We start from the raw sequence: 23593 nt of genomic DNA, 5'->3' as shown, positions 1-23593 counted from the left end.
AGCTTTCTTCAGTGGATTATTTTCACAGTTTATTATGGCGTAGCTGTCAAACTACGACAAAAAAAGCTTATGTATGGGACAAATGCTGGACCTTTGTCAGTGAGGAGTGGGTCTTTCGAACCACACAAACCACCCTGGCTTGGGTCTTGGCTTTTTACAAATCAACCAGTTTTATAAAAATTAGCCCCTCGATGATCTGAAGCTGTGTAGGAAAAAGTCAATTGTAGTATATGTCATGTGCTTGAGTATATATGAGTATGTTGTGAAATGTTTAGGTCTATGTGGGTACGAAGTGTGTTAGGTGTCACTTTCACTCTTGTGATTTAACAGTACATGCGTGCGAAGTGGTAATGTTTGTTTGTGTCCGTCTGCAGGTCCAGGCCACAGATGCAGATCAGGGCGAGAATGGAAAAGTTCTGTACCGAATTCTCTCCGGTAACTTTTCTTAATGTTTCGTGCCTGATACGATGCCCTGTTTTACATGAATTTTGTGTCACACTTCACAATAAGGTTTCATTAGTTAATATATTTACTAACATGACCTAATTAACAACAATACTTGTACGACATTTATTAATCAAAGTTCAACTTTTACTAATGCATTGTTAATATCCAAATTCCTGCTTGTTAACATTAGTTAATGTACAGCGAGGAAACATGAACTAACAATGAACAACTAGCATGAACAAATAATAAAATGTTTAGTGTGGTGCAATTTTTTTTTACATTACTTAAACATCTCTAACTTTTTTTGAGCATTATAAAATCTAGATGATAGATAGTAAAGCCCAAAGTGTCTTTATTCCAAAGATATATGAACTGTGAATATAGCCAAATGATTCAGCAACTGTTACTGTTTTCGTTTGGGAAGGTCATTTTTGAGAATGTGTCTCTGAAGATGAGAGAAAGGAGGACACCGATATATCCTGGGAAAACTTTTTGCTGAAATCTAGTCTATCTTCATCAAATTTGAAATATAAACTCATGAGACATTTGGCATTCAAGTTTAGATTGAATATAAAATATTTTATAATATTTTTTTCTTGTTTTGTTTATGTTTTGTACATGGAAAAACAAATATTGAGCACAGTACTGTTTTTCTCTCTTATTACTTTATAATGTATAACTTTTTAAACTTTTTTGCATGAAACTAGGTGTGAGTGCGGGCTAAGAGGTTGTTTTGTTCTTTGGCATTAACTAATGCAATATTATTGTAAAGTGTTACCGATTTTGTTTGAGAATTTTCATGTATAACATATATATATATATATATATATATATATATATATATATATATATATATATATATATATATATATATATATATAATTTATTTTTTTTCTTTTTCCGGAGAAAGTCTTATTTGTTTTATTTTTTCTAGAATAAAAGCAGTCTTTAATTTTTTAAAACTATTTTAAGGTCAAAATTATTAGCCCCTTTATGCTGTATTTTTTTTTTCCACAGTCTACAGAACAAACCATCATTATACCATAACTTGCCTAATTACCCTAACCTGCCTAGTTAACCTAATTAACCTAGTTAAGCCTTTAAATGTCACTTTAAGCTGTAAAGAAGTGTCTTGAAAAATATCTAGTCAAATATTATTTACTTTATTTACAATTTGGCAAAGATAAAATGTGTTGAAAAAATCTTAACTCCATTAAACAGAAATTGGGGAAAAAATATAAATAGGGGCTAATAATTTCGGGGGGCTAATAATTCGGACTTCAATTGTGTATGTATATGTATATATATATATATATATATATATATATATATATATATATATATATATATATATATATATATATATATATATATATATATATATACATATATATATACATATATATATACATATATATATATATATATATATATATATATATATATATATATATATATATATATATATATATATATACTGTATGTACAGGGCACAATCATTCATTTTTAATTAATTAATCAAACTTATTATTATTATTATGTTTCTCAAGTGATAATGGAGCAAGTAAATTTTCAAAGTATGTCTGATAATATTTTTATTCTGGAGAGAAAAGTCTTATTTATTTAGCTTTCATTTATTTATTTTTTAAAGCATTTTGAGGTATTATATTTTTCAATATTATTAACCCCCTTAAGCACTATATATTTTTAATTGTCTACAGAATAAACCACTGTTATACAATGACTTGCTTAATTACCCCAACTTGCCTAGTTAACCTAATTAACCTAGTTAAACTGAAAAAGCTGAATACTAGCATCTTGAAAAGTATCTAGTCAAATATTATGCTGTCATCATGGCAAAGATAAAAGAAATCAGTTATTAGAAATGAGTTATTAAAACTATTGTGTTTAGAAATGTGTCCTTCGCTCTGTTAAACAGAAATTGGGGAATATATATACAAGAATTCAAAATGAAAAGAAGGGCTAATTATTCTGACTTCAATACTTAATACTTTATTCTCATAATACTATTTTTTAATAGATTTTTCATGTTGACTGTGTTATTTACACTTTGGCTTTTATGTGTGATTTGTTATATCTAGGCAACAATGGTCAATTTAGCATGGACAGTCTGTCTGGACTCATCAGCAGAGGAAGCATGGCTCTGGACAGAGAGACACGCAGCTCTAATGTGCTGGAGGTGGAGGCCTATAACAGTGATCTGGGCAGTATGCGCAGCACTGTCAGGGTGTGTGTGTGAAAAAATTATACACCTCACGAAATTGCGTGAAGCTACTTATTTAGAAGATTACACTAAAGTCCGTTTAAATGACTGTTTATTTCTATCTTACTGTGGCACATCTCCAACACACATGACATGGGAAGTGTATGGTAGGGCTTGAGTTTAAAATGTGTGCATTGACTGTTAGAAGGTAGTGAAAGATGAATGTTGCCAAAACAATGCCAATATATTCACTTAACGAATATTACCTTTAGAGACTACACTGCATTCTAGTAGGCTTCAACATGCAGTGAATGTGTTTGGACTTTCAATACACATTCTAGATGCTTTTTTTGCAAAGTGGATGACAATAAAACTTTTAAATGTTTCATATATGTATTTATTCAATCTTTTATCACTGTTTTTTGGGAGACAATGTAGTTAAATATGACGTGTGTCTAGCAATATGTGTCTGTTTAGTTTGTGCGTATGTGTCTGCAGGTGATTGTGTATGTGGAGGATGTGAATGACGAGTTTCCAGTCTTCACTCAGTCACAGTACAACCGTCTGGGGCTCCGAGAGACTGCTGGGATTGGGACATCTGTGGTAGTGGTCCGAGCTACAGACCCTGACACCGGTACACAATACAATAATCACACTACACACACATTTTAATATCACCTTGACCTCCATAAATGTGCTGTAAGTGAGTAGACCTGGCAGTTTGTCTTTACCAAAAAAATGATACTGACATTCATGATAGCAACTATTGTGTTTTCATAACACTCCCCATTTATTTTGACATATTTTGAAAACCGTAACTAAGTTCGTGTGCTGTACCCTTAACAAAGCACAAGATGCATTGTATTTTTCCATTGATTCTTAATGCCAAACAATATCATAACATTTCTGTTGCGCTTCTGCTTCCCTTTTTCACTTCCTCTTAAAGGATGTCCATCGAATCATCAGCTGGACAGGCGTCCTTCGGTCTGTAACTTTGCAGTCCTCAGATTAAAGTTCAATGTGCTGGAGTTCAGTCATGTAGATAATGTTGAAAAATGAAGAACCGCTGCTCTTGGAGAAAATAGTTGGCTACACTATTTACTCCTACTAAATTGCAATCCTGGACCACAAAACCAGTCATAAGAGTCCAATAATAAGCTTTCCATTGATGCCTACTTTGTTAGGATAGGACCATACTAGATTTACTTATAAAAATATGGAATCAGAGGGTTCCTTCATTCACTCATTCATTTTCCTTCGGCTTAGTCCCTTATATATCAGGGTGGCCAGAGTGGAATGAACCAACTATTCTGGCATATGTTTTAGACAGCGGATGCCCTTCCAGTCACAATCCATTACTGGGAAACACCCATACACTCACATTCACACACACACACACACACACACACACACACACACACACACACACACACACACACACACACACACACACACTCATACACTACGGCCAATATAGTTTATTCAATTGACCTATAGCGCATGTCTTTGGAAACCGTAGCACCCGGAGGAAACCCACGCCAACAAGGGGAGAACATGCAAACTCCACAAAGAAATACCAGCTGGCATAAATCAGAGACGTCAGACTTTTGATCCATGTTTATATGCAGTTTATCTTCTAAAGGCAGTGGTGGAAAGAGTACTGAAAAATCAAACTTAAGTAAAAGTACCATTACTTGCCTAAAAATGTAGAGTAAAAGTATCTGTTGTAAATATTGCTCAAAGTATTAGTAAAAAAGTAGCCCTTTCAAAAGTACTCAAGAGTAGTGAGTATTATGCTGTTAAGAACTGATGCATTTACATGTAATTTGTGAATGTGTGTAAACGTAACATTCTGTAGTTCATTTAGTTATTGCCCAGCAGGCACACAATGTCATAAGATGTTAATATTAGGGTAGATTTAGGTTGTGATGTCAGGTGACCAAAATTCAAAGTCTAGCCAGCGTCTAAGGACAACGTTATTTTGATGTCCAATAACAGCAACAAATGACTTTGATTTTAGGTTATTAGAAAGGAACCAAAATCCAACGTTGAGCCAGCATCTTAAACCAGCGTCATATTGTCGTCAAATACTGACATTAATTCATCAGGTATGGCAACATCTGTAACATCATTAGACGTTGATGTTTGGTTGATATTTCGGCCTGACGTTGAGTTCTGATGGCAACCCGGTTTTCATTTTCAAACAAAATGCAATGTCCCCACAGCGTTGGTGTATACCGTCGATCTTCATGAACATCATGTTGCCTGCTGGGTATTTAAGGCCATTTTGGTCATCACACAGTAAACATTCTTCATCTTCTCATCAGTGACATGCATCTAAACAGTCTCTGGGTCAATGCGTGTAAAGATTTTGGACACTTTTAATGCTTCCAAACAGTTTGCTGCACTTATAAATCGCCCATGTCTTGAGGTAGTTCAGTATGATGCGATTTACCTTCTACGTGCTATTTGATTGGACGGGAATCACAGGACTGATTTTTCTAATCCCATAGACAGGAAATAATAAAGTAGTGACTGCAGCCAGATTGAAAGAAAGTAGTGGATTAAAAGTACAGATACTGCACTAAAAATGTACTCAAGAGAAAGTAAAAGTACACATTTTTAAAACTACTTTGTAAAGTACAATTTCTGAGAAAAACTACTCAATTACAGTCATTTGAGTATTTGTAATTTGTTACTTCACACCACTATCTAAAGGTGAATTTCGTCACTGTTTTGCAGCACACTACAGTAGCTTATAGATATCCTTAAGGCTAACATACTGATACTAACATCTAAAAAACCTTTAAATTCTGAAAATGTCTTATGATGACCCAAACTTTTCCTGTTTTCCTCCGTCTAGGCGACGGGGGCGCTGTGGCCTATTCTCTGGTCTCTGGCTCTGATCGTAAATTTGAGGTGGACATGAGTACTGGTCTGCTAACCACAGTGGATTATTTGGACTACGAGACCAAGACCAGCTATTTAATGAACGTCTCGGCCACAGATCAGTCACCGCCGTTCCACCGCAGCTACTGCACCGTGTACGTCACGTTACTCAATGAACTGGATGAAGCGGTGGCTTTTCTCTCAGCCGGATATGAAGTTTCACTGAGAGAGAACATTGCTACGGGAACAGAGGTGGTGCAGGTGAAGGCGCAGTCAGCTGATAACCTGAACCAACTGTCATACCGCTTCGACCCTGACACCTCGCCTGCTGCCCTGGCGCTCTTTAAGATTGACAGTGTTACGGTGAGGAAACACTATGGGCTCTATTTTAACGATCTAGGTGCTAAGTCTAAAGTGCAGGGCGCATTAAGGGTGTGTCCGAATCACCTTTTGCCTTTCATCAATTGCGTTTTGCCATGGTACATTTGCTATTTACAGACTTTTTAAGACTGAATGCTTCACTAGTGAGAGAACATTTAAACAGGCCATCAGCAGTGCAAGTATAAAGAATGAGTCTCCTCCATTCGGCCTTTTTACTTTCTCTTTACATCTCCAAAACACGACAGGTGGACAAATCTAAACTTGTTTTTATTAAATCAAATATAAATATGCATATAATAAATAATACTGCTAATAATAGTAACATGATACAAATGCAAATTGTCATGAATAAACTTAAGGGGTGGTTCAGTACGATATCATATTTTAAACTTTAGTTGATGTGTAATGTAGCTGTGTGAACATAAACAGCATCTCTGAATGTAAGACGATCAAAGTTCAATGCAAAAGGAGACCTTGGCTTTTACAGAGTTAGCTTAGCAAAGCCTACAATGAATTTTGGATACTACAAAAAAATACTTCCAGGCCTGTGAGATAACAAACATAGTTTTACCACGCACACACACTGCGCAGCTAAGGGGCGTGGCCAGAGGCGCTGTAATGTTACAGTAGAGAGAGCTAAAATACGTGGTTGCGCGTGCTTGTACTGGCGTGACGTGGAGCCGATCTGCAAATCGCAGCAAATTATGACACATGACCAATCAGAGTCACTTGAGGGTGGGCCTTTCAGAGAAACTAGGAAATACGACAGTCGTTTTCAAGTTAGCTGGGTAGCTGTATATAATCAAAGTGAGATTTATGAAAAGATAACAGGATTTCCTTCAAGTGAAACATGAGCACACGTTGCTTTGCATCTTATAAACACAACCAAGCCTTAAAATTACATTCTGGACCACCCCTTTAAAAAAAGCCCCCCGACATGAAGAAGGCATGAAGGTAGTGGTTTTTATATTTATGTAGAAAAAAATTTTTGTAACATTTGAATCCTTTAATTTCTTCCATATGTAAAGATATTTGTGTATTGCTGTAGATCTTGTGTGTATTAAGCAATGTGTAAGCATTTTGACCTGCCGTTTTGGCCACTTCTTCAAAATAGGAATGTGCAAACAGTGAGTGCGCCTGAACACACCTCCTTTATAGACCGGAACACCCATGAGTCCACAAAGTGGTGCAAATGGATTTTCTATTTAAACAACGTGGTGCAAAACATGAAAATTAGGGTTGCGCTGGTCTGAAAATAGCAAAAAATCACACCAAACACGTCTTGCGCCTTATTGCGCAGGGTGTATGATAGAGCCCAAAGTGCACACGCAAAAAAGCTAACTGGCATGTTGTCAAGCAAACACACACAGAATACACACAAACTCCCACAATAGAGACATTTAAGTTTAATCAGAAACAGTTTACAACTGCCTTTGGAGTGACATTGTGTTTTGTAGCTTTGCAGAAGAACAAAGCATTAAACACTTAAGTAAGTGTAAAGGGTATAAAAGGAGCCCTATAAAATGTGAACTGTTTGTCATCTTACTGAGCCTCTTCACATCAAGACTGATGTAATGAAGTGATGTAAACAATATGTGATTTTACCTATGTGAAGTAATTGTTTTAGCAGCCATCAGCAGGTTACTGTTTGACTCATTGGAGTGACTCATGCAGCTTTAGATCTGTCTGCGTTTTCTGCCAAGGTTAGCAAAACATATGTAGTGGTTTCAGTTCCCTTTTACACACTTTGTCCAAAATCCGTGCAGGAAATGGCCCAAGATTTAAGATTTGTACACAAAAACTCATGACAAAAATTAGGACAAACAAATTTTTTTAATGTTACTTTAGTTTATTTTAATAATTTTAAAAGTTATACAAAAAAATTGAAAAGTTATACAAAGTTTATGCAAGTTAGGATCGCTAAAAACCTAAGACAATTAAGGCAGACAATTTAAATTTATAAAATGTAAAGAAAGTTTTGTCACTCACCTAGAATGAAGTAATGAAAGTAAACCATACAGTGTCACTATAGCATACTGAATTTAGAGGCATGAATTTAGAACTTCAGCCATATAAACAACACAAGCTCATTGGAAATATGTGCCCAGGGCTACATTTTTGTAAAACCGCAAAAACGTGTTAAGCATACATTTGCCTGTGGTTTGCCTGATTGCCTGATGGTGCAACTTTTGTTCCTTTTCACACTACTGACATTTACAGGGACATATTATTGACAAATAAAGGGTTGTTTTCATGTGATCCTTCATGAAGCACTAAATAAATACCACAAAAACAACTTAAGCATGTCTGTGAGCCATAATTAGGGTCAGACAGAATCTGCAGACATTTTGTAAAAAATCTGCGGATTTATGCGGAATTATTTCAGGAGTATCATACCTAAAAACTTAATTTATAAAATAAAAAATATTTACAATTTTAACTTTTATTTAATGTTTACAATGCAAATCCAATTAGATCCACTTATTTGTTAAATAAAGCAAGTCCCATATAATATATCTACTAAACTATTACTTTATAAACTGTATTGTAAATAAGTCATGTGAACATTTTAATATTACTATTATTGTATAACAATAATATTAGTGGAATTAATTTCAAAACTGAATAAATATAAATTTATACACATTTACACAAGTAAATAAATAGATTCAATGATTAGCTGAAATTTGCGCGTGCAGATTCCATGTGGGCCTAGCCATAATCAAAATCTTTAGCCCCACCCTCGGTATGGACAGCTTTTTCTGGGCGGTTAGTTCACTCTGTAGCTTGCCTTGTATGGTGTCTTAGCAGACGGGGTTCTAGTCTGGCAAAAGAGCAATGTAAAATCATGGTAAAACCACGCAGCCTGCCAGTGCTTTTCTCTTCTTGTTTGCTTTTAAAAGCGCCATTGCTTGGGTTTAGGACAAGGCGGTGGGTCAGTATATCATGAGATGATATATTATGCACAATATGTTGGCCGACTTCTTACAGATGCACACGAGAGGGACTAGTAAATGGCACGTGTGCGAAAACGTAGCCCAGTAACATATTTGAGATTTGCATAAATGTAGACAGCCTTTAAGTTCTCTATGCCTCTATGTAGCGCCCTCTAGTGGATTAGTCAACACAAGCTGCAAGGTAATGTTGTCGGAGAAACATATTTCAGGGTTCGCAAATACGTAGCCCTGGGCACATATTTACAATGAGCCTGGTTTGCAAATAAAGTAATGTTTGTTTACTGTGTATAGCTTTATTCAGAAGATTGTTTTAAAGTAAAACTGTTTCACTATTAGAATATAAAGCAGCTCTTCAGTGTTTGTTTTGGCCCATGGACATCTGATCTTGATGACTTGAACAGAAGAAATGAACTGGGGAAGATTTCAGTGCCAAGGAAAATACAAAACTACACGTGCCTTTTGTGCAATCGGTGGTTCAAAGCTGTTTTCCAACCAAAGCAAGTATGAGTGTAAAAGTTTGGCTAGATGTTTGAAACCCTTAAAAAGAACTCCAAATCAGCTTACCGACACATCGGTTTATTCTTTGATTTTACTATGAGTTTTGTTTATTGTCACAGCTTAAAATCCTGCATGGTGTGATCAGATCAGTGACTATCAAAGCCAATTTGCAGTTGTGCTGACTAGATTGTGTAACTGGGTAATTTAATACAGTCAAGGAAAGATGTATTCATTTCTCTAGCTGGATTATGTGACATAATAAGGTTGTGTGTGCTTTACAGGGTCGTATCACTGTGACGGGACTGTTGGACAGAGAGCGGGGCGATTCATACACACTCACTGTTGTGGCTGATGACGGAGGACCAAAAAGAGGCTCCACTGTGGTAATGAGTTCCTCCATCGTCGCTTCAATCTGTTGGACAAACTTACTAAAATCTGAATTTTCATCTTAAATTATGCACAATATGATGATTGAGGAAGTACATTTTAAATCTGTAATCTGTAAGCAAACGGGACTGTATCCAGCAGCTCATGTGTTGTGCATTGACATGATGATATTAATGTTCAACTTCAATTCAATCTGCTTTAACCCCTTTTTTTACTCTTTCTTTTTACTTTCTGATGCACATTTGTAGAAGGTAAGCGATTGTTTATCATAAGATCATTTTTTATGCAGAATATGTCAATGTAAAAATAAATTGATAATTGATAAAAGTGTTGTGAGTTTTAACTAGGGCTGCACAATATATGGTTTCAGCATCGATATCACAATGTGCACATCCACAATAGTCACATCGCAGGATCTGCAATGTCGAATCTGTATTATAGTTGAGTAGGAGTTAAAAATACACATGACTGTGGAGTAATTGCAAAGTTTAACCATACAGTTACCAAAAAAATGTATCATTTGCATGTGTTTTAAAGCATGTCAAGGCAGTTTAAAGCAATCAGCACCAGAATCAAAAAACATTCATTGCATTTATGTACTTTATATATGCAATGAAGATTATACAGTGTTATTTATTATACATTTAATTATTTAATTTGTGTGCCTGAATACTTTTAAACACCCAGAAAACATTTATTTCATTTGTAACTATGCTTTACTGTATTTATCATTGCTTGTGATCTGGTTTATTACGCTCCACTACAAAAAATCTTATAACCTTCCAAAACCGTCCTAAAATGATTCATTCATTTCAAATAGAGCTGTTCATTTCATCATTTAATATTATACTCAATATCACAATATGTATTGCAGATCAATCAAGTATTGCAACGTCAGTTTTTTCCGATATCGTGGAGCCCTAGTTTTAACATGATTGTCTGGAATAAACTGTTGCCAGTTAAAGAAAAGCAAAAACTGTGTCGAGTAGTACAAATTTCAGTGCAATTGTAGGTAAAGACAACTAAATGAAATGTATCTAATGAGATTTAAACAGAAAGCACATGTCAATATTGAAGATCGATCCCATCCCTTAAATATAACACTTCAGCTTTTGCCATCAAAAAGACGTTTTGGGCAACCTCTAGTAAAAAAGAAAATGTGTATCAAATGTCATTTGCGCCAACTGCCATTAGAATTTTAAACACTGGGTTTCAAGTATGAATTCTAAAAACTCATTCAAGTATGAGTTTTTAATGTGATTATCAGTATGTGATGATATTGAATGTATTTGTGTTACTAGTTTCTTTGTGATATACAGTGCTTATCATAAATGAGTACACCCCATTTTGAAAAGGAATATTTTAATCCATTTCTTAGTGAATATAAGTAACATATTTACTTATGGGTCATGGTGGGTCATATGTTGGACAACTTTGTTGCTTGGTGCAAAGACTCATATTTACAATGCATCTACTAGTATAAACAGTTTCATTGTTGAGACAATGAGTCAGTATAAATGGGCACCATCCTGGATGATAAACTGAACTTTGAGGCCAGCACAAATTTTATTTGTAAAAAGGGGAATCAACATTTGTTTTGTCTGAGGAAGTTAAAGGGATTTACTTTCGCAGTTATGTGCTGGTATGGTAATTAGAGGGTGACAAGTAAAAATAGACTTACAAAAATTGTCCACCTATCTCAAAAGATTTTGGGCACAAATTTTAACAGCATTGGGCATTTGTATGAGGGGAGAATTATACAGAGGGCTATGTCCATTTTAGCAGATGAGAATCACCCACTTTATTCTTAGTTTTGCCTCCTGCTATCAGGCAGAAGGTACACTTATTTCAGATGAGCTTCATTTTTGTTCCAACTGCAGTTGAGTTACTTAACAAGCTCTAAGTTGTATCTGCTCATGTATATTGGATATTCCTGCACTTGAACATGCTTTGATTGGTAACTTTATATATATATATATATATATATATATATATATATATATATATATATATATATATATATATATATATATATATATATATATATATACATACATACATACATATATACATACATATATACATACATACACACAGTGTTTTCTCTAGGGTTTTTTCTAGCTGTGGTGGCAGACCTTTTACACAGATCTTCCTACTACCTATGACATTATTTCAATGACAAATGTCGTGAGCGCAGTGCTACAAGTTGAGATCGCACTCATGTAATACAAGCATGCAAATCTATTTTCTTGTGGGCCGATTTCCTCTGTTCGTGCACAAAACTTCTTGCATGATATATACGTTGCTCACAGATTTTCTTGTGCGCTCTCAAATAAACGCTGCTGAAGTGCAATTTAGTGCGTTTATGTAACAATGTCTCAAACATTTATTAGATCTGCTTGGAATATTTATGAATGTCTCCATTAAACCTACAGAGCTGCATTGATGCTTCCTGAAGTAAAGGGAAATGGCTATAAATTCCAGCAAGGTGTTTTGGTGCAATTTTGGTGCAATTATGACCCGCTGTTAAAAAAAAAAACAACAACGACAGAATGTTTTGAATGAGAAGCTGTAATGTAGCCGTGGCGGGATGAATTTTTGTGTGGCGCCCCACAATGGAAGAATGAATGTAGCGGAAACTATCTATCTATCTATCTATCTATCTATCTATCTATCTATCTATCTATCTATCTGTCTGTCTGTCTGTCTGTCTGTCTGTCTGTCTGTCTGTCTGTCTGTCTGTCTGTCTGTCTGTCTGTCTGTCTGTCTGTCTGTCTGTCTGTCTGTCTGTCTGTCTGTCTGTCTGTCTGTCTGTCTGTCTGTCTATTTTACTTGATTATGATTCATTTTTATTGTTTACTGTTATTACTATGTTTGTTTGAGTGTTCTTCTGTGTCGGCTATTGCCGTTAACCAAAGAAATTCCAGTCCAATCCATATTTTGGTGAATTTGAACAAAACAGATTTATTAAACAGATATATTTATTAAAATTATACTTTAGTCACAAAACATCTTTAGAAATAGAAAGATAATACATTTAAAACGAAATATTGGGGGAAAAAATGACAAACTACAAAATTTCAACAAAATTGTGTAATTTTTTGTTTCTTTTGAATTTTGCTCTCTTTTTTTAATTGTTTATTTAATATTTTCCCTAACATATAAATGTGGTTGTACTAAATTCGAACCGTTATCATAAGTAACTTGTTAGACTTAACTTGTTGTTAGATTAGTTCCAGATATGGCTACAGTACTGACTAATGTAATGTATTAATCTAAATGAGAGATTTGTGAGGGGTGTACTTAAATATGTTGAGCACTGTATGTGATGTGAATGCTGATGTAATTATGTGGTAAAGCCAAAGATAAATTCCCATTTGTGGACAACAACGAAAGTCGAAATCTAATTCTTTGTTGTTTCAACAGGTGTCAATCACCATTCTAGATGAAAACGACAACAGCCCAGAGTTTGACATCACCTCAGACCTCTCTGTGAATATTCCTGAAGACACAGCCATTGGAAAGAGAGTTGCAGTCGTTTTGGCGCGGGACAAAGACGCTGGACGAAATGGACTGGTGATTAAGAGAAATATATTTAAAATGCTGTCAAATAAGCTGTCAGTCCTGCATAACTCCGCCCCTTTCACCCTCTTGTGTCTTTCAGGTAAACTTCACCTTGATCGCAGGGAACATGCAGGATGTGTTTAAGATCAACACAGTCAATAACACGTATGGAGAGGTTTACTTGAACGCCCCTCTGGACCGTGAAGCTGTGGACCGCTACCTGCTCAAAGTGAGAGAAAAACACACACTGTGGAACTTTAGTTATATTTACATTTAGTCATTTAGCAGATGCTTTTGTCATTCAGCGATTCAACAAGAAGAGGCAATACACACAAGATTTACTTATTATACAAAGTGCTCAGAGAATTTAGTGCTAGAGTATTTCTTTTTTTGAGAGCGAGTGAGAGAGAAAGTGTTTCTACGGGTGGTTTGTCAAGCCCTCTCACCTGTGTGAAGCACACTTCATAAATGCACAGTGGTTGTGTTGGTTAATGTGTCAAGATGACATGATAGTTACTTCATAGACAGCGGATTATATCATAGACATTCTTCCTACAATGTTTTAAACATACAACTACTTTTTTAATGAAATTGTTTATACTGTATAGCAAGAATGCACTAAATTAATTGATAGTGACAGTAAAGTTATTTACATTGATATAAAAGGTTGAAAAATTCAATCATGGGATAATTATTGACCAGCAAAATTATTTATTTAGATAACAAAAAACATATAGGATTATTACTGAGGCATGTGTGTGGATCTAACGACTGGAGTTATGAAAATTCTGCTTAATTTCAGTCAATGTATTCAAGCAGAAAATAGTTATTTTACTATATGTACAGTTGAAGTCAAAATTATTAGTGAATTTTTGCTAATTTTCTTCTTCTTTTTCAAATATTTCCTAAATGATGTTTAACAGAGCAAGGAATTTCTCACAATATTTTCTATAGTATTCTTTCTTCTGGAGAAAGTCTGATTTGTTTTATTTCAACAATAAAAGCAGCTTTTAATTGATTTAAAATCATTTTACGGTCAATATTATTAGCCCCCTTAAGCAATTTTTATTTTCGATTGTCTAGAGTAGGGGTGCCCAAACTTTTTTCTATGAAGGGGAAAAAAACAAATATCATTGTGGGCCGAAGTTAAATATACCAAACAATGTTACATTAAAGTTGCCATTGGTAATTTCCTAATTCATTTCATATTTCAAAATAAATAGAAAACATTATTTTAAATCGTGTTTACTAATGCAGTATTGCTTTTTACTTTACACCTTATAGCAATAGAAAACATATACAATGACAGTGGAGTTCAATACTGAACACAATAGTCAAGCAGAATCTGACTTTGACTTGATTTGCTCACCAAAGTCTTTGCGTTTTTGGGTGACAGTATGTACAGTTGAGGTCAGAATTATTAGCCCCCCTTAGTCTTATTTGTTTTATTTCGGCTAGAATAAAAGCAGTTTTAAATTTTTTAAAAACCATTTTAAGGTCAAAATTATTAGCTCCTTTAAGCTATATATTTTTCAGATAGTCCACAGAACAAACCATTGATATACAATAACTTGCCTAATTACCCTAACATGCCTAGTTAATCTAATTAACCTAGTTTAGCCTTTAAATGTCACTTTAAACTGTATAGAAGTGTCTTGAAAAATATCTAGTCAAATATTATTTACTGTCATCATGGCAAAGATAAAATAAATCAGTTATTAGAAATGAGTTATTAAAACTATTATGTTTAGAAATGTGTTGAAGAAATCTTCTCTACGTTAAACAGAAATTGGGGGAAAAATATTCAGGGGCTAATAATTCAGAGGGCCTAAGAATTCTGACTTCAACTGTACATGTAAACAAAATCTGATTAATTTACACTATTAAATTGAAAGATTTAATTTCAGTTAGCTTTTAACAATTAAACAAGCAAACAAAAGGTTACGTTAATTTTGAAATGACAATCTGGAAACCCTCCCCATCATTCTCTCTCTACTCAGATGGGATGGCAGGCCAAATCAAAGGTTACCATAGGCCAACTTTGGCCCGTGGGACCTAGTTTGGGCATATCTGGTCTAGAGAACAAACAATGATTATACAATGATTTACCTAATTACCCTAACTTTCCTAATTAACCTATTTAATCCTAGTTAAGCCTTTAAATGTCACTTTAAGCTGTAAAGAAGTATCTTGAAAAATATCTAGTCAAATATTATTTACTGTGATCATGGCAAAGATAAAATAAATCAGTTATTAGAGATGAGTTATTAAAACTATTATGTTTAGAAATGTGTTGAATAAATCTTCTTACCCTTAAACAGAAATGGGGGGAAAAAATAGAGTGTGTTTCATTCAGTAATGGCAGAAACTAGACAAATATTTACATTTAATTAGATGAGATTAAGGCCTGATTATTTATGTTTTAAACATATTGGAAGCTCATTTTTAGAACAGAGTCTTCAATTGCTGTCAGTCATTTCATTTAAAAAGTTTCAAAACCTTTGGTAAGTTCAGCAGACATCTCTATATATGGACACAGTGTGGTGTTGCGTGACTTTGCACATGTTTCCTTGTACTATAAAATGCAGCAGATTTTGCATAACTACTTCTGATGTGTATGTGTGGTTGTTTTCTAAGCTCAGCAAGCATGTCTGTGTGTTTTTATGTGTTTTAATCAGGTGCGGGCGATAGATAATGGTTCTCCTCCAAGGTACACCGATGTTTCACTGACGGTGAATATTGTAGATGTGAATGATAACCCTCCCGTACTGCAGAGTCCTCGAGGGTACAACGTCAGCGTCAGTGAGGTCAGAACCACAGCACCTCAAACCAGAGACGCCATCAGCACGCTGGTTGTCAATCATTCAGATATTTGCATGAAAGACATCCAAAAATAAAGATAAAATCAAAACTAATTTGTTTAATATTTCTTGTTTATGATGCTAATTTATTATATATATTAGCGCTGGGCAAAAGTTAATCGCAATTAATCGCATCTAAAATAAAAGTTTGTTTTGACATCATTTGTGAGTATATTTATTATGTATATATAAATACACACATGCATGCATATATTTTAGAAAATGTTTATTTATATTTAAATATAAAATATATGTGTATACAATACAAATTTATATAACATTTTAAATAACTATATAACAAAATTGTTAATTATAGTTTTGTTTCTATGTATGTTTGTGCATCACATATACATAATAACTATAAAGTACACGCAAATATCTTATGTCAAAACAAACTTTTATTTTGAATGCAATAAATTGCGATCAGTCTTTGCCCAGCACTAATATATAATATATATATTATATGTAGGGATAAAATTATTATAGATTTTGGTGGTAGGATTATAATTTGAGGATTAATCTTGGTTTCACGGTTATCACCATCATTATGAATTCATTAATTTCAAAACACTACTAGTTTAGAAAATCACTTAAAAGCTTCTTATATTTTAAAGTATTAATTATTGCTGCTCAGTAACCAAATAGTACAACACAAAATAATAATAAAAACAAACAATAGTCCATTTCTCTTTGGACTTAAAGTGGAAAAATGTTTTTGGCATTTAAACTTAAGTCATAATTTTACACTGAAAATAAATGACAGAACAATGAATAAATAAATTAAATTAATTTATTTATTTATTATTATTATTTTTATTTATTCATTCATTTATTTATTCATTTATTAATTCATGCATTAATTAATAAATGAATAAATAAATGAATGAATAAATGTATAAATAAATAAATAAATAAATAAATAAATGAGTAAATAAATGAATAAAGGAATGAGTAAATGAATGAATAAATGAATGAATGAATGAATGAATAATTAAATAAATAAAGGAATGAATGAATGAATAAATAAGTAAATAAATGAATGAATAAATGAATAAATAAACAAATGAATAAATACATGAGTAAATGAATAAATGACTAAATGAATGACTAAATAAATAAATGAATAAGTATATAAATAGATAAATAAATAAATAAATGAATAAATAAATTAATAGATAAATAAATAAATTAATTAATTAATTAATAGATAAATAAAAAAATGGATGAATAAATGAATAGATGAATTAATTAATTAATTAAATAATAGATAAATAAATAAATAGATAAATGATTAAATAAATGAATGAATAAATTAATTAATAAATGAATAAATTAATTAATTAATTAATAGATAAATAAAGAAATGAATGAATGAATGAATGAATGAATGAATAAATGAATAAATAAATGAAATTATAAATAAAATTATTATAAAATAAATTAAATAATAAACAAATAAATAAATAAATTAAGAATAAATATAATAAGTAAATCTAATCATCATATTAGGTAAGTAATTCTCTTTTAAAGAGTAGAAATGTAGTCAAAGGCTGCTGAACCTCTGTCTGAAAGGCACTTTTGATCAACTATATTACAAAATCGTTTGGTATTTTGCATTTTAGTAGTAGTAGTAGAAGATGTGTCGGCTATATTGCATACAAAGTATGAAGTCCAGTTTTTGTCATGTGACTCGAGGTGCACTCACGGCATTCTTTCAACTACAGTAGGTGTGCCTGGCTTCAATGGCTGGCAGTGTAGTCCCTGTGATGCGTTGGGCAGTTTTCACCACCCACTGCAGTGCCTTACGCTCAGCAACAGAGCAGCTTCCATACCAGACTGTGACGCAGTTGGTCAGGATGCTTTCTATTGTGCAGCGGTAGAAGTTCACCAAGACAGCTGATGAAAGGTGGCTCCTCTTAAGTTGCCCTAAGAAAAATAGGCGCTGGTGAGCCTTCTTGACCAGGCTGAAAGTGTTGGTGGTCCAGGAAAAGTCCTTTGAGATGTGGGTCCCCAGAAACTTGAAGTATGAGACAGGCTCAATGACCATCCCATTAATGTGGATGGGATCATGCGAGCCTGTTCGTCCCTTCCTGAAGTCCACAATGAGCTCCTTGGTCTTGTTGGTGTTAAGGAGCAGATTATTGTCGGTGCACCAAGTGGCCAGATGCTGTATCTCCTTCCTGTAGGCAGTCTCATTATTATTGCTGATTAGACCAATCACTGTGGTGTCATCTGCAAATTTGATGATGGTGTTGGATCTGTTCACAGGCCTTCAGTCAATGGTAAAAAGGAAGTAGAGGAAGGGGCTCAGCACACAGCCCTGTGGTACACCAGTGTTGAGTGTGACGGTGGTGGAGCAGATGTGACCTGATCTAACATACTGAGGTCTGTTAGTCAGATAGTCCATAACCTAGTTGCAGAGAGACGTGTCGATATCTAGGTCTCTAAGTTTGATCATTAATTTAGAGGGTATGACAGTGTTGAATGCTGAGCTGAAGTCAACAAACAGCATTCGTGCATAAGTGTTTTTATTGTCCAGGTGTGTGAGTACAGAGTGCAGTGCTATGGAGACGGCATCTTCTGTGCTCCTGTTGCCACGGTAGGCAAACTGATGTGGGTCCAGTGTGGATGGCAGAGAGTCTTTCAGATGTGCCAGGACCAACCGCTCGAAGCACTTCATGATGATGGGTGTGAGTGCTACAGGGCGGTAGTCATTCAGGCATGTTGGGCTAGCGTGTTTGGGCACTGGCACAATAGAGGTGGTTTTAAAGCATGTTGGCACAGCTGCTAGGTTAAGGGACAGGTTGAAAATGTCTGTGACTACCCCAGTGAGCTGTTCTGCACATGCTTTGATGACGCGCCCAGGAATAACGTCTGGTCCAGCAGCCATTGATCCGACTCAGTGTGGTGTAGACTTCTGAGGAGGTGAGTGTGATAGTTGAGTGGTCAGTTGAGGAAGTGATTCTGGTGTAGGGTTCTTTATTGTCTCTTTCAAAGCGGGCATAAAAGTCATTTAGCTCGTTTAGGAAGGAGACATTTGTGGCTGTCGGGGTGGACTGGCTGGGTTTGTAGTTGCTGATGGCCTGGATACCCTGCCACATGCGCCAAGGTTCAGAGTTGGAAAAGTGCTCCTCTAGCTTTAGCTTGTAACAGTGCTTGGCCTTTTTGATGCCCCTCTTCAGATTAGCCCTGGAAGTGCTGTAGGCCTGTGCATCCCCTGATCTGAATGCAGTGTTGCGTGCCTTCAGCTGGAATTGCACCTCCTTCTTCATCCATGGCTTCTGATTTGGGTATGTGGTGATTTGCTTCTGGGTTGTAACACTGTCTATGGTGGTGTTGATATATTCCAGAACAGAGGAAGTGTAACTGTCCATGTCTGTGTGAGAGCCACAAGTGGCTTGGGAGGCAAACATACTCCAGTCTGTATGTTGAAACCTGTTCTGGAGTGTGGAGTCTACCCCCGCTGGCCACACTTTGATGGTCCCTACTGATGGCTTTACACAGTTGATAAGGGGTGAGTACTTGGGGGTGAGGAACAAAGAAAGGTGATCTGATTGACCCAAGTGGGGGAGGGGGGTCACAGCGTATGCTGGAGCCATGTTTGTGTAAACATGGTCTAAGGTGTTGTTTCCCCTTGTGTGGCAGAAAATGTTTTGGTGGAATTTGGAGAGCACTGTCTTTAAGTTTGAGTGATTAAAATCCCCCGCAACAATAAAAGCAGCCTCCGGGTAAGCAGTCTGTTGTTTGCTGATGGCTGCATGAAGTTCATTCATAGCAAGCTTGGCATCAGCATCAGGAGGAATATAAGCAGCAATTATGATGGTGGAGGTGAACTCCCGTGGCGTAAAGAACGATCTACATTTAACCATTAGAAATTCCAGGTTAACAGAGCAATGTCTCCCAACGACGACGGAGTTTGTGCACCAAGCTTTGTTAATATAAATGCATAATCCTCTGCCTCTGGTCTTACCAGAGTCATCCGCCGTTCTGTCTGCTCGGAATGTGTGATGCTCAGTAAGAGATACAGCGTTGTCTGGTATCCCGCTGTTTAGCCATGTTTCTTTGAAAATCATGACATTACAGTTCCATAATCTTTTGCTGTGGTTGATGTGCAGTCGAATCGCATCCATTTTGTTTACCAGTGACCGTACATTAGCGAGAAAGATGCTGGATAAAGAGAGCCGGTGTGGTGATAGCTTTAGCTTAGCTTCCCCCGTCTTTGTTTACGGTCTCGACGTTGCCTTCGAACCTCGGGTGTTCTGGCAATCTCAGGGATGAGTCAAAGATTGCTGATAAAACTGTCCGGAATGCACAGACCAATATCCAAGATCTCCTGTCGGGTGTACGATGTAAAGGCACTACGGTTCTGCACGAACAGACCCGTAATGAGTAGGAATAATACTGCAAAACTGCAGAAACTGGAGAGACGCTGAGCCTGTGTATCATCATGTTCGCTCAAGTCCAGCTTACAAACACATCTTTTGCATTCCCTGATATATAAGCAATCACTGAAATTATGTTAACGAAGGCAAAACTTTTTTTATACTAATATTAATAAATGTAACCTCATTGTAGTGTTACCATTTGTTAATATTAATGCTATTAATATTAATTTACTTTTATCTGTGTCAATTCATGTTTAGAAATTTTTATTAAAAATATTTATTACACAAAAATTAAATATTTATACAGATTAATTATAAATCAATACATTTATTTATCAATAATTAATTTATTAAATAAATGTATTTATAAATGGATAAATTAAATTATAAATTATATAATTATAAAATAATTATAAATACATTAATTAAACATATAAATAAATGTATAAATACATCTATTTATTATTCATTTATCAAATAAATTGATTCAAATGTATTTATCAATTTCAATAAAATGAGCTTGACTTTTCTCCAACACAATAAAAAACAACTCTGGTATATGTGTGTTGTAGAATGTGGGTGGTGGAACATCAGTCCTGCGCGTCGTAGCAACAGATCGTGACATTGGAGCCAATGCCATGCTCTCATACTACATCACTGCTGGAAACCAGGACCTGACCTTCAGGATGGACCGCATGACAGGAGAGATAGTGACCCGACCGTCACCTCCAGACAGAGAAAAACAGCAGCAGTACACACTCTCAGTCACGGTGGAAGATGACGGCACTCCACCTTTATCAGTAAGTGTCAGTGTGTGTGTGTTTCCATTAGAATATTTCCAACTCAAATTGTTATATATTTCCTGCCATCACCTTTAAAGGGATAGTTCACCCAGAAATGAAGTATTATCCTTGACTTGTTTCTTTCTTCTGTTGAACACACAATAATAGAATTTGAAGAGTTCTGGTTTACTTGCAGTACATGGTCTCCATTGACTTCCAGAATATTTGTTTCTTCCGTAAGTTATTGGGTTTCTTAAGTCAACATTCTCTTAGTAACACTTTAAAATAATGGTCCAGTAGTTAATGTATTTACTAGCAAATAATTAGTAATACATTTATTACTGTACTTATTCATCTTCGTTTATATTAGTTAATGTTAAGTTCAATGTTACCTCACAGTGCATTAACAAACAGCACAACTTTGTATTTTAATAATGGATTAGTTAATGTTGAACTATGATTAATAAATGCTTTACAAGATTATTCATACTTAGTTATTGTTAGAAAATACATTAACTATCATTAACTGATGGACCGGGGGCGGCGTGGTCGGCACAGTGGGTAGCGCTGCCACCTCACAACAAGAAGGTCGCTGGTTCGAGCCACGGCTGGGCCAATTGGCATTTCTGTTTGGAGTTTGCATGTTCTCCTCATGTTGGCGTCGGTTTCCTCCAGGTGCAAAAGTCCAAAGTAGTGTGGTATAGTTGAATTAGGTAAGCTAAATTATCTCTAGTGTATGTGTGTGAATGAGTGTGTGGGTGTTTCCTAGTGATGAGTTGTAGCTGGAAGGGCAACGCTGCGTAAAACAAATGCTGGATTAGTTGGCGGTTCATTCCACTGTGGCAACCCCTGATTAATAAAGGGACTAAGCGGAAAAGAAAATGAATGAATGAATAAACTCATGGATCATTATTCTTAAGCAGAAAAATCTCTGTTCAAAGGGGTATCTACACCTTCCCCTTAGCCTTCAAGCTAAAGAGAATTGGGACACCCCTACCCCTTCACATGAATGTGCAAAATGAGGGGTAGGGGCAAGGGGAAGGGCTAAGGGGTAGAATTGGGATAGGGCCTTAGTTCCAACCCACTTCAACACACTTATGCCGTAGTCACACTCGAGTTTGAGCATACGAAATTCTGTTGATGCTGCGAACAGATGATTAGACATTTAAAAAAGCGAGTGATTGGTCCATATTTTAAATTTCTGTCCAAGAGGTCATGTTTTGATCTTCGATTGGTCTTACGCAGTCACGTGATGCGAAATTCACATGTCAGAGTTCGCCAAGCTTGAACTTTGCAATGCAGTGAACTTTGCAATGCAGAGAACTGTGAAACTTGTCGCACGAGCTTTTGATTCCGATCTGACGCAATTGTGTGCAAATTAATGGAAATCTATAAGGAGAACAGTCCAGTGTGACCGCAACTTAACCTGGAGGTTTAAAACAAGCCTGAAGGACTCAATTATTTTGATCAGGTGTGTTTCATTAGGGTTGGAACTAAACTGTGCAGAGCTCCAGCCCTCCAGGAACTGGCTTTGACAGCTGTGATTTAGAGATTGTCAATTCAAATTTAATGTAACCTTTTGCTTGTTTGTTTTGTTGTTAAAAGCTGAAACTGAAATTAAACGTTTCATTTTAAATAGTGTAAACTAATCAGATTTAGTGAATGTACTGAATGTACTGTTACCTGATGGATAGAGGACAATGCAGAAACTTTGGTGAGCAAGTGAAGGCAAAGGCAGAGTCTGCTTGATTAGTGTATTCAGCATTGATCTCCACTGTTCATTCATTCATTCATTCATTCATTCATTCATTCATTCATTTCCTTTTCAGCTTAGTTCCTTTATTAATCAGGGGTCGCCACAGCAGAATGAACCACCAACTTATCCAGCACAAGTTTTACACAGCGGATGCCCTTTCAGCCGCAATCCAACACTGGGAAACACCCACACACTCATACACTACAGCCAATTTAGTTTATTCAGTTCACCTGTACCGCATGTCTTTGGACTGTGGGGGAAACCGGAGCACCTGGAGGAAACCCACACGAACACGAGGAGAACATGCAAACTTCAAACAGAAACGCCAGCTGGCCCTCCACTGTTCATTGTTTATTGCAAAAACGTATCTTTTTAAAAGTTACATTGCAATAGTTAATACGATTTAAAGTAATGTTTAATAAATATTATGAAATAATTTAGGAAAATAACGATAGCAAGTTT

General features: G+C 35.4%; 1 protein-coding gene across 1 annotated transcript in view; it reads left to right on the top strand.

Moving 5' to 3' along the window:
* Positions 1-23593, top strand: part of cdh23 (cadherin-related 23) — a 475220-nt gene that overhangs the window by 371384 nt on the left and 80243 nt on the right. The window contains exons 23-32 of the mRNA XM_056471434.1: positions 375-435; positions 2550-2695; positions 3170-3305; positions 5535-5923; positions 9678-9779; positions 10032-10034; positions 13210-13359; positions 13448-13576; positions 16026-16154; positions 21166-21393. Of these exons, the coding sequence (XP_056327409.1) occupies positions 375-435; positions 2550-2695; positions 3170-3305; positions 5535-5923; positions 9678-9779; positions 10032-10034; positions 13210-13359; positions 13448-13576; positions 16026-16154; positions 21166-21393 (1473 nt within the window). The remainder of the gene's footprint in view (positions 1-374; positions 436-2549; positions 2696-3169; positions 3306-5534; positions 5924-9677; positions 9780-10031; positions 10035-13209; positions 13360-13447; positions 13577-16025; positions 16155-21165; positions 21394-23593) is intronic.

The sequence above is a fragment of the Danio aesculapii genome, chromosome 13, assembly GCF_903798145.1.
Source record: "Danio aesculapii chromosome 13, fDanAes4.1, whole genome shotgun sequence".
Taxonomy (NCBI): domain Eukaryota; kingdom Metazoa; phylum Chordata; class Actinopteri; order Cypriniformes; family Danionidae; genus Danio; species Danio aesculapii.
Note: the sequence above shows the minus strand (reverse complement) of the source record. Positions and strands in the feature narration are given on the sequence as shown.